Here is a 17950-nt window from a genome sequence, read left to right on the forward strand (position 1 = left end):
GCTTTTAAGATGAATTTATGAAATATTTATAGCAGTTTGAATTATTTCATATGAATTAGTTGACACGTTCCTGCAGTGGATCTGGAATTATCTGTAGATTTACTTTTTCAGAAGCTTTTATGCAGCTTTACTGTGACGTTGCAAGACGTCACAAGTTCCACTGATCAGCGTTAACCCCTGCTCTCTTTCACACATAGAAAAAAAAAAGCTACCACATTGAACACACACAGGATGCACACACACTTGCACACGCTCACGGGGGAGGGGTTGGGGCCGAATCTGGAATCGGATGTTCAACAAGCACATATGACTGCTATGGTCAGGTGTCCACAAACATTTGGCCATATTGCGTAGCTGCTAGAACCGATGTGATAACAGGAATAATATATTTTTTCTGTAGACATTCCACAACATTAGAAGTAACTGTGAAAAGATAAAAAAGGACATTTAGAGTTGACATTCTATTGTTGTGGTATAAGAGGAATAAAACACTTCAGGATGTGCGGTTTTAGGAAAATAATCAGGGTGGGAACAGTAACTCTACTTTGTATCAGGCCACATCTGTCATGTCCACCATGGACAATTCCTCCCCAGACCACCAGAGGGTGCCCTCACTCATTTTATGAATTTCTACTTGATTGTGCTCACCTGTGTTGTGTTTCCCCTAATTAGATCCCAATTTAAGTTCTGTGTTTTTCCCTCTTTAGTGATGGAGTGTTGTGTTTGTGCGTAGTTGGCATGGTTGCTGTTATGTTATGTTATGTTATGTTTGCACCGTGAACGTTTTTTTTTTTTCTCTTCTTTCCTTTCCTTCACCTTGCCTTAGTCTAGTTCCTTGTTTTAGTTATTCTAGTTCCTGGGTCCTTTTTGAGTCTTTGCCTGGTTTATTATTTTTTTAAGTTGTTTTGTTATTTAAAAAATTCTGCACTTGCATCTGACTCCTTGGACTCCATGACATCACACCACCCCATCACTGATTATTTTCCTCTAAATGTACTGTTTATTCTTTACGGAAGAACCACGCTGTAATGCCACAGATGTTCTATAAAATTTTTTATTTAAAATGTTGTTTTTTAACCTGAATCATTTTTCATGACAAGAAACAGAAACACAATCATCATCAAATACTGTCTTTTATACTTTTTATATAATTGGTTCAATTTGTGTATGTGCTTTTGATTATTAAATGATACACGTCACTGAGAAACACGTCTCTCACAGATCCAGTGTTTATTATTAGAACATTTCTGATCATTCCAGAAGTTCCCATTTAAACTGAAAATCTCAGCACAGTCCTCATCACCTTCATTATTCGGTTCTCCACTAGCCCAGAACCTGAAACCCAGAGAATCAGATCAGTGTTCTGTTTCCATCAATTCCACACATTTAACTGAATCCTCTCAGACTCTGTGCACCTTAAAGGTAGGGAAATAATTTCTTACTTAGTGGTCAGTGGTGTACTGTCCACCCACTTCCAGTCTCCCTCTACAGCTCTGTCACTCAGACCAATCCAGGCACGACTGCTGCCCAGCTGTTTACTGATGAACACCTGTAAATGACAGCACAATAAAAACAGCTTTAGTCTCTCTCTCTCTCTCTCTCTCTCTCTCTCTCTCTCACCTGTTCCTCCTTGCTGTTTATGATCACCAGGTCTGCTCCTTTGTCCCTGCAGTCCTGTCTGCTCTCCTCCCAGTTCTTCTTCTCATTAGACATGCAGTAAACACTGGAGTCGAAGTTGAAACACCTCCCTTTATCTATAGAGATATACAGAGAGAATTTACTGAGATCAAAACACACAGTTTCTGAACTATTGCCTGCATACAGCCATGACTTGTATTTCACCACAAACACTATAGCTCAATATATACCATAATATATACTGCAATATAACTGTAATATATACCATAATATATACTGTAATATATACCATATTATATACTGTAATATAACTGTAATATATACCATAATATATACTGTAATATAACTGTAATATATATAGTTAATCACCTGTAATGAGCCTTTTTAAAAAAAGAAAGAAAAAAAAAACATTATTTACCACAAGAAACAGCATCTTATTGTGATTTTACACCAATTATCTTTCTCCCAAATTCAAATCAGATCAAACTTAATACTTTGATTTGGGGTTTTTAAACATGTAACATAATAAAATTCTCCAAAACCCAAAAAAGTCATTGTAAACCTCGTTCAGTCTTTTTGTCAGAAATACAGCGATCTGAGAAACTTTATCCAAATGGGGACAGTGTACTGCATCCAGCATTTATTTTCTCTTTTTGTTTGTTGCTCCAAATTTGGAGAACGCGTGGCATTTCTGCAGCATTAAAGCCTGTACTTTTGTAGGTTATTGTTGTCTATTTCTCTGTTTAGACCCTGACCGGATAAATAAATACAGCACAACAACTCTGTGCCCCCTGTGTGTGTGGACAATAATAACTCATATAGACATTTACATTTTAGACACTGAGTTCAATTTATAAAATGACACCAGGATTTCCACTGAGGACATTTAACCTTTGGGTAGAAAACTTTATTCTAAAATTCATGCACTTACAACACAGATCAAGTGCTCTCCGGTATCCATCTCTCTCCCTCTGTAACTGGTCTCTCTCTTTAGTCAGGGTGTTGTAACTGATCTTTAACTGGTTGTTTTCTGTAGTCAGGGTGTTGTAACTGGTCTGTAACTGGTATCTCTCTTCAGTCAGGTTGTTGTAACTGGTCTGTAACTGGTCTCTCTCTATAGTCAGGTTGTTGTAACTGGTCTGTAACTGGTTGTTTTCTGTAGTCAGGTTGTTGAATTGGATCCACAGCACCGTGACGGCAGTCAGCAGGAGAACACACAGCAGTACCACACACACTGCAGTCACTCTGTAACACCTGCTCCATGCAGTGTCTCCTCCTAGAGGGAAATGGACACAAAGACACGTGTCTGAGTCGCATTTAATCTCCAAATTTAGACCTTGCAGTCACAGTCTCAACAGTAACAAGGCCCTTCAACAGTGAGCTGGAGAACATCTCAGTAACTCCATCCAACTTCACCGCGAAACTCCTCCCTTTCCACTAAATTAATGCAGTGATGGGCGGGGCTTTGGGCTGGTTTTGAATAAACTGACTTGCAGATCTGAGTGACATCACCTATTCTCCCTTTGCACCACGATGATAGCCTCACTCTTCCTCAGTCAGCTCACCTCACTCTTCCTCAGTCAGCTCGCCCCACTCTTCCTCAGTCAGCTTGCCCCATTCTTCCTCAGTCAGCTCCCCTCACTCTTCCTCAGTCAGCTCCCCTCACTCTTCCTCAGTCAGCTTGCCCCATTCTTCCTCAGTCAGCTCCCCTCACTCTTCCTCAGTCAGCTCCCCTCACTCTTCCTCAGTCAGCTCGCCCCACTCTTCCTCAGTCAGCTCCCCTCACTCTTCCTCAGTCAGCTCCCCTCACTCTTCCTCAGTCAGCTCGCCCCACTCTTCCTCAGTCAGCTCCCCTCACTCTTCCTCAGTCAGCTCACCTCACTCTTGCTCAGTCAGCTCACCTCACTGTTCCTCAGTCAGCTTTCCTCACTTTTCCTGTCAGTCAGCTCCCCTCACTCTTCCTCAGTCAGCTCGCCTCACTTTCGTCACATGATTAATGAAATCTGATGCCTGCTAATCTGTGCTGCAATTCTGACTCATTCGGCTCATGCTGAATTGAGCAGACATGTTCAGTTTTTAATCATAGCGTCCGTTTTCACGCTCAAAAAACAATGTTGCATGCTGCACCTGAATCACACTCATGCTGGGAGTGTGTGGACAGCATTTACTGTGAGTTTTACAAATCACGATAATCGCGCACGGTTTTAATGATGATTAAATGAGACACAGTAATACTACCCGTCTGAGTATTTTATCATGGTTTATCGTGAAACCGGTAACCGTTTCATCCCTAGTGGGCAAGAACTGGCAAACAGGAGTGCATTACCAAAATACCACCATTCCATGCAGCATGTGGGCCATATGAACATGAGCAATGTGGAAAAGACCAGGATTCTAATAAAAATCAACTGTGGCCCACATTAGGGCCAGGATTGGTTTATTTGGTTCATTCTTGGCTGCCATGTGGCCATGCTGTGACCTGCTTGTGGCTTTGAGCGGGTAAACATGACCAAACGGTCAACGTGCCATAGTTCCATACAGCATTTGGGCCAAATGAGGAAACAGAATGTGGCCCAGATTAGGGTCAGTTTGATCTTGGCTTACATGTAGCATTGCTAAGGCTTGCTTGTGGCCCAGATCTGGAAAACAGGAGCGGACCGCCCAAGTGCCATCATTCCATGTGCTACATGGACCAGAGAAAGGTGTTGGGTCTGGGCCGGATCTGGGCCAGAATTAAAATGAACTGTGGCCCAGATTACGATCAGTTGTGGTTTATTTGTTTGTTCTTGGCTTACATGTGGCATTGCTACAGCTTGCTTGTTGCCCAAACCTGGCTAAAAAGGAGCGGACCGCCCAAGTGCAATCATTCCACGTGGGCCAGATGAAAGTGTCAGGTGTTGGCCAGATCTGGCACACAGCAATTTTGCTATCTAGGATGTGATAGATATGCTGGAGCCCCAGAAACACAGAGTCAGCAGCATTTTAATGAAACATGCATCCCTAAACTGTACGAAAGAGGACGGTTTGGAGAGAGAATTGATGTAGTATAAAAAATAAGGTAGTACAAAGTAAGTAGTAGCAATTTTCGGGGGGAAAAATTAAGAAAATGAAGAAATGTTCTTAAACTGTAAACTAGTATACAACAGCAAATGATTGATGTAACTGAACTGAATCTTATTGGATTGGGCCTGAGTTTGAATTATTATGTTGCTAAACTGGTGGGTGCTTTCAGTTCAAATAACATAGCGTCTTTGTAAAACAACAAACAAATCCATTTGGTTCAAGTTTACAGATTTTTGAAGCCTTTCTTTTTTAATGGATGGTCACATTTTACACAAGTAAATTAAATTCAGTAGATCAGTACATATACACATATTTCTGAGTGTGAGTGTATTTTACCTGAGCGATCAGATTGCTTGAAACTTCCGGTCCTCTGGGTCTCCAAATTGTCCTCATTCGCATAAACATCTTCATAAGAGGGCCCGCTGTCACTGGAATCAGCTCCGTCGTCTGCTGTACCTTCTGCATTTGCATAAATCTCCTCACTCATCTCCATTCTTCTCTTAACAGTAATCCTGATCTTTCAGTGAAGTAGTTATCAGTCCTTATAGACGCACTTATACTGATATTTAATTGTTTAAAACTACACTCCGAGTGACCGTCTGAAGGAACACTGCCTAAGTGTCTGTATGTGTTGCTGTTATGTTGAAAGCCCTATTTCCTGTTTTATGCATTTTAAACATGCAACTAGCCACAAGTCTGACTCATGTGTTATTTTCAGGTGTGAAACTGACACTCTGTGAAGACTCTTTAATCAGGAAGGCCTTAATGCAGACGTGACACAATGCAAAATGTCACTACACAGTTATGTGACTACCAGACTTCCTGATGAGGAGTTTACCAGGGTTTTTTTTTTAGTATGAAGTTAGTCATGGATGATGATTTTAAATGTTTTTCACTGATTACTACTACAATCACAATACATAAAAAGTGCAGTCAGACAAAATCATGATGAATTAATACAATATATTTCAGCAATGTTGAATTCTTGAATCTGATTGGTCAGAAGATACTGAATAATTTTATATATAACTTTGAATAAATCTGAATAATTTTCTATAACAGCAGATCTGCAGTAGTTCCAGCTGTATGGCATTTCTCTATTAATGCACTGCTTCTAGTAAGTTGTTGTTTCTGTAGTGTTCTGATGTTTTCACACTTTGACCACAGGAAGCTACTACAGTTTGCGCTCTTCCATTACTGGCAGCCATTACTCTGCATGCAAAGCTACTCATTATTAGAAAAACCACAATTTTTCAAGACTGAAGTACAACTGATGCTCTTTGATGACTAAAGTACACATTTATAATCTTATTTTATGAGTGCTTTCTTGTCGTTTCCTATATTACAAGTAAGAAATTGACTACACGTGTTTAACAGCCCAGCCTGGAGCTGCATCTTCAGCCACCAGGGGGAGGCACAGGAGTACTCCGAATTAATCAGGAGCAATGAGCTACTCCTGACCCCCTGGCCAGGGGCACCGGTGGGGGTAGGAGGGGGGGAAGGGATAAGGATGATTCTAAGGGCCCTGGTCAGACAGGGGGCCCAGCAGAACCCCATAGTATATAATTTTGGTATTTAACTGGCCTCTTTGCACAATAATCTATTAAGAAGCAAGCTATAATGAATAACCTCAGACTGCCAAATGCATGTGTGTGTTCACGGATTATTCAGAAACGCGGCATTTCACAGTTGTGAGTCGTTACACGCATCAGGTAGATGGATAGACAAAATCGGAATACCAAAAGAGGAAAGAAAAATGTAAAAAAGAGGAGAGAGCAAGATGGAGAAGACAGCTAGTCACCCAGTTATTCAAAAAACTCTCGCTTCATGCCTTGAATCTCGCTTCATGTCTAAGACCGCGTATCGCTGCTCATTTTTATTGACCTTGTGTTCGAGAAATAAAGACTGTGATCTGCACCTGCTCCCGCCTTACCTCTTGTAATGTAACAGAATACTGCACCCACCACGCGGAAGCAGCAGGCCGAAGCTGCCAAGTTTGAGAAGTGGCGTAGATCTTTCTGGGAACAGAGCAAACAGCTAGACGAGCAACTTGCTCAGATCCACCGCCTTCTGAAGCCGTTGCAGCAAGCCGGGCCACGTGCCACGTCGCCACCCGCGCAAGTTCCCCTGCCCCCGCTGCCGGAGAGCTACGCCGCGCTACGTGGGCAGCCGAGCTACATGGATTACTGGGGCTTCCCGCTGCAGGTGGACTACACCACGCTATGCAGGCAGCAGAGCTACCCGAACTACTGGGGCTCCCCGCTGCCAGGGGACTACACTGCGCAATGCAGGCAGCAGGAGGTTGCAGCCCAAGAGTCCCAGCCTGAGGTTAACGTGGCAACCACAGAGCCTCCACCTGAGTTCAACAGGGCGACCTCAGCGCTCCAGCAAGAGACCCACGGGAAAATCTCTGCCACCGAAAAAGCTGAGGAAGCTGTCCCGCTATCCTGTTATGCTGAGGAAGCTGTTCCACTGTCCTGTCCCGCTGAAGAGGCTGTCCCGCTGCTCTGTCCCGCTGAAGAGGCTGTCCCGCTGCTCTGTCCTGCTGAGGAAGCTGTCCCGTTGCCGTGTCCTGCTGAGGAAGCTGTCCCGTTGCCGTGTCCTGCTGAGGAAGCTGTCCCACCCTCCTGTCTTGCTGAGGAAGCTGTCCCGCTGCCCTGTCTTGCTGAGGAAGCTGTCCCGCTGCCCTGTCTTGCCGAGGAAGCTGTCCCGCCGTCCTGTCTTGCCGAGGAAGCTGTCCCGCTGCCCTGTTCTGCTGAGGAAGCTGTCCCGCTACCTTGTCCAGTCGAGGAAGCTGTCCCACTGTCCTGCCCAACCGAGGAAGCTGTCCCACTGTCCTGCCCCGCTGGGGACGTTGCCCAGCGTTCCAGCCCCGCTGGGGACGTTGCCCAGCGTTCCAGCCCCGCCGGGGACGTCGCCCAGCATTCCTGCCCCGCCGAGGACATCGCCCTGAGTTTCAATCCCACTGGGGGTGGTGCTCTGCCTGTCTACAGCCCGGCGAAGGCCACCTTGTTTTCAGATGCATCGCGAGACACAGGGGCCCCGGACCCCCGTTGGAGGGGGGTTCTGTTATGCAGATGGTACTGCGGCGTCAACATGCACGAGCGGCTTTAGAGAGCGCGCGTGCACGAGATTGCACTCTTGTATATGGACACGCGCCTTTATTTGTTTTGGTTCTCCCCCTGTTTAAGCACTGGTTGATGTTCAAGGGTGTGTCTTGATTTACTCCAGCTGTCTATGTTTAGTTTGATTGTGTTTGCTATTTAAGCCCTCATGTTACGTTGCATTTCGCGCAGTATTATTTGAAGAACTGAATGTATGGAGAAACGGTTAACTAGCTAACTAAGTCTAAGTGCATGTAAGTGTTAGCCACCTCGATGTTAAGCGGTCGTGTTCTCGTTTCCTGTTTATGTTTCATGCCTTGAATCTCGCTTCATGTCTAAGACCGCGTATCGCTGCTTATGTTTATTGACCTTGTGTTTGAGAAATAAAGACTGTGATCTGCACCTGCTCCCGCCTTACCTCTCGTAACGTAACATTTACTCCGCTTCCTTTAATGCCTAAGAACACCCTTCCCAATAATGAAATCACTGTAACACACACCCTCTTGTTGCTCATTCTGTTATTTTAACCTTACAACAAAAACACGTTCTTTTCACAGGTACACCGTACATTTACAGAGCATGAGCTGTCGTTCCAGCTGTTCTTCCAACTCACAATCTCGGCTCAGTCCTCATCGCCTGCATTATTCGGTTCTCCATCAGACCAGAACCTGAAACCCAGAGAATCAGAATCAGATTAAACAGTGTTCATTTGTCTTTACTTATGCACCTTTAACTCAACCCTCTCAGTCTGAGTTCCTAATCTCTTACGAAGTGGTCAGTGGTGTATCGTCCACCCATTTCCACACCCCCTCTGTGTCGCTGTCAGTCAGTCCGATCCAAGCCTGACTGCTGCTTGTAAGCTGTTTAAGAATGAACTCCTGCAAAGGACAGCACAAACTATAAATATATGTGGGTTTGATCTCTCTCTCACTCTCTCTCTCACTTTATATATATCTCTCTCTCACTCTCTCACTTTATATCTCTCACTCTCATTCTCTCACTTTATCTCTCTCTCACTCTCTCTCTCACTTTATATCTCTCACTCTCATTCTCTCAATTTATCTGTCACTCTCTCTATCTCTCTCACTTTATATCTCTCACGCTCATTCTCTCAATTTATCTCTCTCTCACTCTCTATCTCTCTCACTCTCTCACTTTATCTCTCTGTCACTTTACTCTATCTCTCTCACTCTTACTCTATCTCTCTCACTTTATATGTCTCACTCTATATATCTCACTCTCATTCTCTCAATTTATCTCTCTGTCACTTTACTCTATCTCTCTCACTCTCACTTTATATCGCTCACTCTCATTCTCTCAATTTATCTCTCTCTCACTTTATCTCTCTCTCAGTCTATCTATCTCACTCTCTCACTTTAAAGCTCTCACTCTCTCACTTTATCTCTCTCACGCTCTCTCTATCTCTCACTTTATCTCTCTCACTCTCATTCTCTCAATTTATCTCTCTGCGACACCCGCTGATTGAATCAAAGACATTTCTACTTACTCCATTTCATATGCAATGTACAATGCATTCGTATGAACATACTAATATAGCATTAGGGCTACACTGCGAATTTAAGAAGGTGACATTTTCATCACTTTCTTAAGCAAAGAAAATCATATAGGGCAGGGGCGTGTGTGTGTGTTTTGTCATAGTTTTGGTTACTTTTGTTCAAAATTGCTGCACCCAGGTAAAAATTGTACTGCAGCCAGCCACTAGAGGGCCTCAGAGACATTTTGGCATCACGATTTTTAATTTAAAAAAATACATTTGGTGGGTGAGCAAAAATATTGGAACAGATAATCTTACACTAAAATGCATTTAAGTAAACTTTCAACTTGAGCTACATTAATTTATCATTTTTAAGTTATTCATGTTATAATTAACAATTTAATACGTTCTAACATTTTCCTTTTCTTATTTTCCAGTTAAATAATGGGAAAAAAAGTAGCCCTCTAGACTATTTTATCCCTTCAGAGAGCCCTCGCTCACAAAAAGGTTGGAGACCCCTGGTCTAACTCTTACCCTCACTGTAATGCCAAACTCTTGCATTCTCCGTTCAACTGTTCATGATGACATGCCAAGCAGTTTTGAAATGAAATGTACACTCAGTCCAATTTCAATCAATTGTCTAAGTTGCTGCTCAGACACAACGAGTTTGGGACGTCCCGTTGGTCCAGCCATTTCATTCACAACTGATGAGGAAAGTCGATTACAAAGAACAGAACACAGATTTGAAAGACATTGCACTAGCTCTTGCGGCATATGTTCATGATTTGTGTGTGAACTAATCAATATCATGCTATTTGTGCAGATAAAATATAAATAATCCAGGTCCAGAGGCACGCGCTGCATGGCTTCCTGTAGTCGTGATAAAAGCCTCTCTAAAAGCACTGCCTGTGAATATATACAAAATGTTCTGAAATGGACCAATGGTGACGCTAAAGCCCCCCCCCCCTAATTTACATGAAACTCCACCTGCAACATTTGGAAAAGTAAGCGGAGAATGTGGAAACAAGCGCGAGGGGAAAAAACAGCGACACACCCATAGAATTCTATAGGAATCGGGGAATGCGGAAGTGATTATAAAATATAATAATAATAATAATACGGGGAAGAAGAAGAAGAATAAGAATAAGAAGCGCGAAGCGTTCAAAAAAAGAAAACATGAGCAGAAAATTGTAGACAACAAAAAACACCAAGAAAAACGATTTTGTGTGCAATGAAAAAATACTTTGAATTCATGTCTCAGTTTTGTGCAATATAATTTTTACATATATATATATTTTTAAATGTTTGATTCACGCTTATTATTTTTCGATCCGTGACCGCAATAAACCTACTTTTGACGGAAAATTAATCCCATATGATTCCAGTGATACTGCAGACAGCCACTAGAGGGCACCAGAGACATTTTGGCATAACTATTTAAAAAATTTTTTTAAACACATAATCATACAGTTAAATGCATTTAAGTAAACATTAAACTTGAGCCAGTTTTTTGGACATAATCTTTAAATTATTCATGTTATAATTAGCAATTTAATAGGTTTTAACATTTCACTTCTCTTATTTTCTGGTAAAATAATGAAAAAAACAAGTATTTATTTTATTCATAAAACAAGACCAAATATTTGTCCCAGACATTTGTTAACATTTTAATACGAAAAAAGAAGAAAGTAATGTTCAGCTATACAGCGAGATGTTCCTTAAAGAAAAGAACTGAAGCAACTTGCTAATAGGGGTATGTGTTACCTTATAAACCCAGATCTGCACTTCTTTTTTCTCCTGCAGGAGATCTCCAGTACTTCATCAGCTATCACGTCCATATCCCTGTACTGCACTGACTCTCTCGTCAACACACACGCACAAGAACTGTGGAGTGTACATCGACCGTCTACATGAATGGTTATGTAAAGCATTTACACACCTGTCCAAGAGCAGCATCGCTAAGTCTGTGTCTAGCTTCATCCTCTTCACTAGTAATACATTATTCCATCATATTTCAGCAATACCCAATCATTACTCAAGTATAAATACCCCAAATAATACTTAAGTATAGAAATGTAGTACAAATTCCCAAATATTCTCCACTCGTGGTGAGGCAGAAACACTGCCCGCTGTGCTTCCGTGCCACCATAAGGAAAAGGAAGTCAACTTTAATTGGATTATAAACCAAACACTTCAAAGTCATCTGTGGTTTTTATCATCAGACTGCACATTTCAGTAAAGCTGCTGAAGCTTCATGATTGTCACGATTTCCTCTCACGCAAAGTCCTGGAGCACGCAGCGCACTCTGAAACCCGAAGCGCAAACCTGAAGAGCGACGGTGCGCTTCTGGGTTTGCAGTTTGCATTGACTTTGTTTACAAATGTTATCAAAAGACCAGGTTAAATTTTTGCCCCAAGTTCACTGTTTATATTTTTGATCGTTCCTTGAAAAGTTATGTTCAATACTTTTGGCACAAATCTAATCCCATATCCTACTTTAATAATAATTTAAAAAAAAATTGTAAACACTGGCAAATTGGTGTGATATAAGAGAAATAAAACACTTGAAGATTTACTGTTATCGTAAAATCATCAACAACGGGGTGATGTGGTGTGAAGAGGTAGAGAGATTTCCCCAACGGAAATGGTACAGTTTTATATTCAACGTGCTTGGTGTGTAAATATCCACCAATCAGTCTGTTAAACAGTAATTCCAGTGTCCTGTTCTTCTTGTTATGACTCTGTGCTCATACACCATCTACGACACCTTATTAGAATCATAGGGAGTGAGTTATTTATAAAGTCACTACTGTCCATGTTATATATTTGCTGGTAGAAGCTGCTGTATAAAGCTGATTTTCACTCATGTGTTCTAACTGGTGCTGCTTTAATAAACACTCCTTTAAAACCAGACACACGTAAAAGTGTAAGATCAGAGTCTTTTATACATTATTTTCAAGAGTTTCTCTAAAAAACAAACAAACATCAATTAGTCTGTTACCAAGTTCAGAAACCTAATTAACATCTGATAGGAACTTAGTATATTTCCAATATATTATTAATCACTGCTTGATTCGGTTTAATTTAACAGTATGACTCATTATTCAACAGGTAACAGAATAGCACTGGAGCGAGCACACACTGTTATTTTGCATGTTCATTAAAAAAAACACAGCATGGAAAATCGGTTCAGAAAGAAAATCAGGTGACATCATGGTGGTGACAGAGTTATTAACAGTAATGAGGATTTTTCAGACACAACACACTGACCTACACAGATAAAAATATCAACTTATTTACTGCTTTTCAATCACATGCAGTAATTCAGATAACGACTGTCTTCTCACAGATCCAAATGATCTGATAATGACAGGGATAATCAGACCAGTTCCAGACAGGATCAGTGTGATCATGAATTACAACACAGTCCTCATCTCCTGCATAACTGTTGGGTTCTCCTTTTCCCCAGAACCTGAAGGAGAGAATCAGAGGATCCGCTGTGTGTTTCTCAGGGCAATGAAGAGTCAGTAACTCATCATCATGAGAAAATATTAGTTCAGTGATTTCTTACCCAGTGTTCAGCGGTGTACCGTCCACCCACTTCCACTTGTCCTCTGTGTCTCTGTCACTCAGTCCAATCCAAGAGTTTCTTCTGCTCAGGATTTTACTGATGAACTCCTGTCATTGTAGTAGTACAATATCAGAATAAATAAGGGTATCGTTCGCTCTCTCTCTCTCTCTCTCTCTCTCTCTCTCGCGCTCTGTCTATGCGCATGCGCGGTAGAGGAGCGAGTGTGGCATTTTGCCAACTTTTTTCGGCATTTAATGCAATTTTTTCCGTGTAAACATTAATTACATTTTTGTGTGAACGAGTGTGAAAGCGAGCAAGTGCGTGTGTGCGTGCGTGTGTTTGTGTGCGTGTGTGTGTGTGGCGGTGGAGGAGCATGGCGGCTCCGAATGTGCGGCTGTGTGAGAATTTAACTCGCCGGCACGGTGTCAGGGAGGTGTGCAGGGCGCGTGTGGAGGAGTGTGTGTCAGCGGTAGGAGAAATGGTGGGGCATGAGAACATTGTCTCTGCCTCCCGCATGAACAATGCAATTGTAGTGTTTGTGAATGACGTCGAAAGAGCAAAAAAGCTAGTCCAGAAAGGAATTATACTTAACAATGAACTTACGATGGTCTCTTCCCTAAGTTCCCCATCCAGAAAGATTATACTGTCTAATGTCCCTCCTTTTATCTCCGATGAGATCATATCCAAAGAACTGTCGAGATACGGGTGACTGGTCTCCCCCATAACACCAACACTTGGTGTCTTTATCTGTCTCTCTCACCTGTTCCTCTTTGTTGTTTATGATCACCAGGTCTGCTCCTCTCTCTCTGCAGTCCTCTCTGCTCTCAGTCCAGCTCTTCTTCTCAATAGAGATGTAGTAAACACTGGAGCTAAAATAAATCAATCCTGGATCCCGATCATTTTAATGAAAAAAGGGAGAATAATTATTACAATTATTTAAGCCTCAACATTGAAAAAAACATTCCTACAGTCAGTCTGGTTAGAGAAGACATTATAAACTAATTTTAAATTGTGACTGGTGAGAAGGTGTTGATTAATTTTCTGCAACAGCAGCTCTGATGATAGTGCAGCTGAGAATCAGATTTCACGGGCATTTATGTGCAGTTTCTAATATGTTTTCTTTTATATTAAATGTAACTATGAATTGTTAAAACTATGACGTGATGTTCATTAATGTGACGGTTTTGTAGTAAAGTATTACTCACCCTGTTTAGAAAGCCTCTGGAGTTCCTCTCTAACCTTCTGCAACTGGTCTCTCTCTATAGTCAGGGTGTTGTAACTGGTCTGTAACTGGTCTCTCTCTATAGTCAGGGTGTTGTAACTGCTCTGTAACTGGTATCTCTCTTTAGTCAGGTTGTTGTAACTGGTCTGTAACTGGTTGTTTTCTGTAGTCAGGTTGTTGAATCGGATCCACAGCACCGTGACGGCAGTCAGCAGGAGAACACACAGCAGCACCACACACACCGCAGTCACTCTGTAACACCTGCTCCATGCAGTGTCTCCTCCTAGAGGGAAATGCACACAAAGACACGTTTTTGAGTCGTATTTAATCTCCAAAATTAGACCTAGCATTCACAGTCTCATCAGTAACAAGTCCCTTCAACAGTGAGCTGGAGAACATCTCAGTAACTCCCTCCACCTTCACGGTGAAACTCCTCCCTTTCCACTAAATGCATGCAGTGATGGGCGGGGCTTTGGGCTGGTTTTGAATAAACTGACTTGCAGATCTGAATGACGTCACCTGTTCTGCTTTGCACCACGATGACTGCGTAAGCCAACCCGAGCAAAGCTTTTTCACTAGATTTACAGAAACTTTTTCAGATTTTTGGAAACAGGGAAAACACGAAAACATTTTCTTCAAAATCGCACGTGTATGTTGATCACCCGTAATACGCAGAGCGCGTTCCCAACACAGCTCCTTTGCATTAAGTGACGCCCACAAAACTCCAGAAAAGTGCACGCGCACAGACAGCTAGGAGCACGAAAGAAATGATCAGAAGTGGAAATTATTTTGACTCAAACTCAATACTCAATGGACATATTTAATAATAAACAGTACAATATTACTAATAATAAGCAAGCGGTAAATCTTCCATCAGCTGAGGCATTTGCAGCCTACAGCTCTCCACACACAGACCGGCCTGTCCTCCGTTTACACCGCGGACTTTTTTGGTCATAATTTAATTATTATTTTTATTTGTCTTTCTTTATGGGTTTATTCTGGCTCGCCTTGTTTATTTTTTATATTCTTAGGCAATAATATAAAAGGATTTTCATTAGAGATGCACCGATACTAAATTTCTCAGCCGATACTGATAACGGATTATTGATATGCTTACTTTTAAATTAATAATAATTAATTCCACAATTCTGAAAGAAATGCAAATAAAAACCTTATTCTCTCCATTTCAACAAGTTGTTTCACAGTAACTGGTCTCATAAACAGAAAACACATTACTGTAATTAACATTAACACATTAACTAAAGTCTGAAGATTAAAGTAAGATTTCTTTCTAAAGTAAAGAGAGGAATTCTCTCATTTCCATCTGTGTGTTACCTCTAACAGTGTCTACATCCTCACAGATATCCACCATCATCTCCTCTCACTGTAATCTAGAAAAGCCTGAATTACTGCACCTCTGTATGTTGGAACACTGTTGGCCATGCAAACGTAAACATTTTGTACCTGTGTGTTGTACTTCTAGGTGCGTCAGCGTCTTCATCCTGTGTGTCGGGGTCGTGACCTTCAACATTGTCTACAATCTCATTGTTAACTACTACCATATCCTCTTGCTCAGAAGATCGCCGAAACAAGTCTAATCTATAAAAGAGTCACTAAAACATGAAATGACTGCATCTCTGTGTGGACGTGACTGACAGGCTGCAGCTCTGTACTCTGTGTGAAGTGAAATAAATGTGCTGCTGTCAGTAACAAAGTCAGAGGACGTTAATCGTCAGAGCAGAGGGCATCAGTGGTTTCGTGTGGTCAAAGTATGAAAACATTTGAGCTGCAATTTTCACGCTACTGAGATGTTCTTGTTAAAGTCCAGCAGTTTTATAAATATCAAAATAACTGTTATAATGTGTTATAATGATGTGTACATTGCAGATTCATCACATTGTTGTTTTTCATAACATCATTACACAAAGCGATTAGACTTTTCACCTGATGCTTTTAAAATCTATGTATATATTTATAGCAGTTTGAATTCTGTCATATGAATTAATTGAAACGTTCCTGCAGTGGATCTGGGATTATATGTAGATTTACTTTTTCAGAAGCTTTTATGCAGCTTTACTGTGATGTTGCAAGACACACGATCCACTGATCTAAGATCAGCATCAACCACTGCTCTCTTTCACACATAGAAAAATCCAAAAGGTCTGCACACACTTGCACACACTCACACACACAGGCATGTAAAGAGGGCAGGACATTTATTTAATATTTACTTTGTAACAGTAGGTTTTCCCTCATGGGAGAGACTTCAGGACAGAGACGTTCGTGCTTTGTGGATTTTCAGTAACATGCCGAGGGAAGGGCCGTTTATAGCTGTTATGACGTAAGCGATAACAGGAACTAACTTCTTTCACAGATGTTCCACAACATTAAACATAACTATAAATGGATAAAAAGTTTGTGTCCTTCTTTTATTAAAAGTACTGTAAGCACTGACAAATCGCTCTGAGATACAGACACAATTAGCATCAAAATAGTCAAAAAGACACATCAGAAGACAGAGGCATGGCAAATGGTATGCACTTATATAGTGCTTTTTTAACCTTAGCAGTTCTAAACTGGTTCTCATTCACTCATTCACACACACACACACATACACACGCACACAAATGGTAGCAGAGCTGCCATGCAAGCCATTAACTTGCCATTGGGAGCAACTTGTGGTTCAGTGTCTTGCCCAAGGACACTTCGGCATGTCAGTAGGGCAAGTCATGTAGGCCAGGAATCAAACCACAACCCTACGATTAGTGGACAACGTGCCCTACTACACAGCCTGTAGGTGTATGCATAGACATTGTATCAGGCATTGTATCTACAAAGTACAGAACCATTTCTTTTTGAAATATATATAGTGTCGAGATAAATGCCTAAATGCCAGTCAGCAGTACCTGGATGTTTTTGGGCCGTCTTGTGTGCCGTTTTTGAGATGTAGTTATGCAGGAGATCTGGCAACCCTGAGAATACATGTTGCTCACACAGCACTGCGTGGCGCATTTCACTGCATTCAGTTTAATTTAAAAATGTGTTTATATTTGGACAAATAAAACCACCTGATTTAATCAGAAAATATCACTGGAGCGGTGGGGTTCTTTAAAAGTTTTTTTTTTTAACTGTGAATTAGTTGCAATTTGGCAACCCTGCTTTTTCTTTCAGTCTTAGGGAGGAGTTCCTCCAGGAGTCCGCACGGGGCACTGAAACTCCGGAGTGTGAAACCATAGACTGTCAACGAGCATCAGTCATGTGAGCGGCGGTCGCACGAACAGTTCCTTTTTAATGAAACATGCATCCCTAAACTGTACAAAAGAGGATGATTTGGAGAGAAAAGCAATAAAGTAGTACAAAGTAAGTAGTAGCAATATTCGGGGGGAAAAATTAAGAAAATGAAGAAATGTTCTTAAACTGTAAACTAGTATACAACAGCAAATCACTGATGTAACTGAACTGAATCTTATTGGATTGGGCCTGAGTTTGAATTATTATGATGCTAAACTGGTGGGTGCTTTCAGTTCAAATAACATAGCGTCTTTGTAAAACAACAAACAAATCCATTTGGTTCAAGTTTACAGATTTTTGAAGCCTTTCTTTTTTAATGGATGGTCACATTTTACACAAGTAAATTGAATTCAGTAGATCAGTACATATACACATATATCTGAGTGTGAGTGTATTTTACCTGAGTGATCAGATTGATTGAAACTTCCGGTCCTCTGGGTCTCCAAATTGTCCTTATTCGCATAAACATCTTCATAAGAGGGCCCGCTGTCACTGGAATCAGCTCTGTTGTCTGCTGTAACTTCTGCATTTGCATAAATCTCCTCACTCATCTCCATTCTTCTCTTT

General features: G+C 41.3%; 1 protein-coding gene across 1 annotated transcript; it reads right to left on the reverse strand.

Moving 5' to 3' along the window:
• Positions 1 to 280: 280 nt before the first annotated feature.
• On the reverse strand, positions 281 to 17940 carry LOC128604003 (uncharacterized). Its single transcript, XM_053618775.1, has 12 exons — positions 17784 to 17940; positions 14076 to 14375; positions 13631 to 13755; positions 12871 to 12977; positions 12629 to 12771; positions 7513 to 7709; positions 6635 to 7024; positions 5038 to 5218; positions 2570 to 2914; positions 1621 to 1754; positions 1443 to 1549; positions 281 to 1335 (listed from the first exon to the last, which is right to left on the reverse strand). Exons 1-12 carry the CDS (start codon positions 17938 to 17940, stop codon positions 1197 to 1199), a joined length of 2325 nt encoding a protein of 774 aa, XP_053474750.1. The 3' UTR covers positions 281 to 1196.
• Between the last annotated feature and the right edge of the window lie 10 nt (positions 17941 to 17950).

Source organism: Ictalurus furcatus, chromosome 29 (assembly GCF_023375685.1).
Source record: "Ictalurus furcatus strain D&B chromosome 29, Billie_1.0, whole genome shotgun sequence".
NCBI classification, from domain to species: domain Eukaryota; kingdom Metazoa; phylum Chordata; class Actinopteri; order Siluriformes; family Ictaluridae; genus Ictalurus; species Ictalurus furcatus.

Bases quoted from the DNA above. Each gene is read 5' to 3' on its own strand.
- LOC128604003 (XM_053618775.1), bottom strand. From the start codon at position 17,940: ATGGAGATGAGTGAGGAGATTTATGCAAATGCAGAAGTTACAGCAGAC. The intron at 13,756-14,075 runs GTGAGTAATACT...ATCGGGATCCAG, and splicing joins CCAGAGGCTTTCTAAACAGG to GATTGATTTATTTTAGCTCC. The intron at 5,219-6,634 runs GTAAGGCGGGAG...CTTCACTGAAAG, and splicing joins ATTCTGTTACATTACAAGAG to ATCAGGATTACTGTTAAGAG.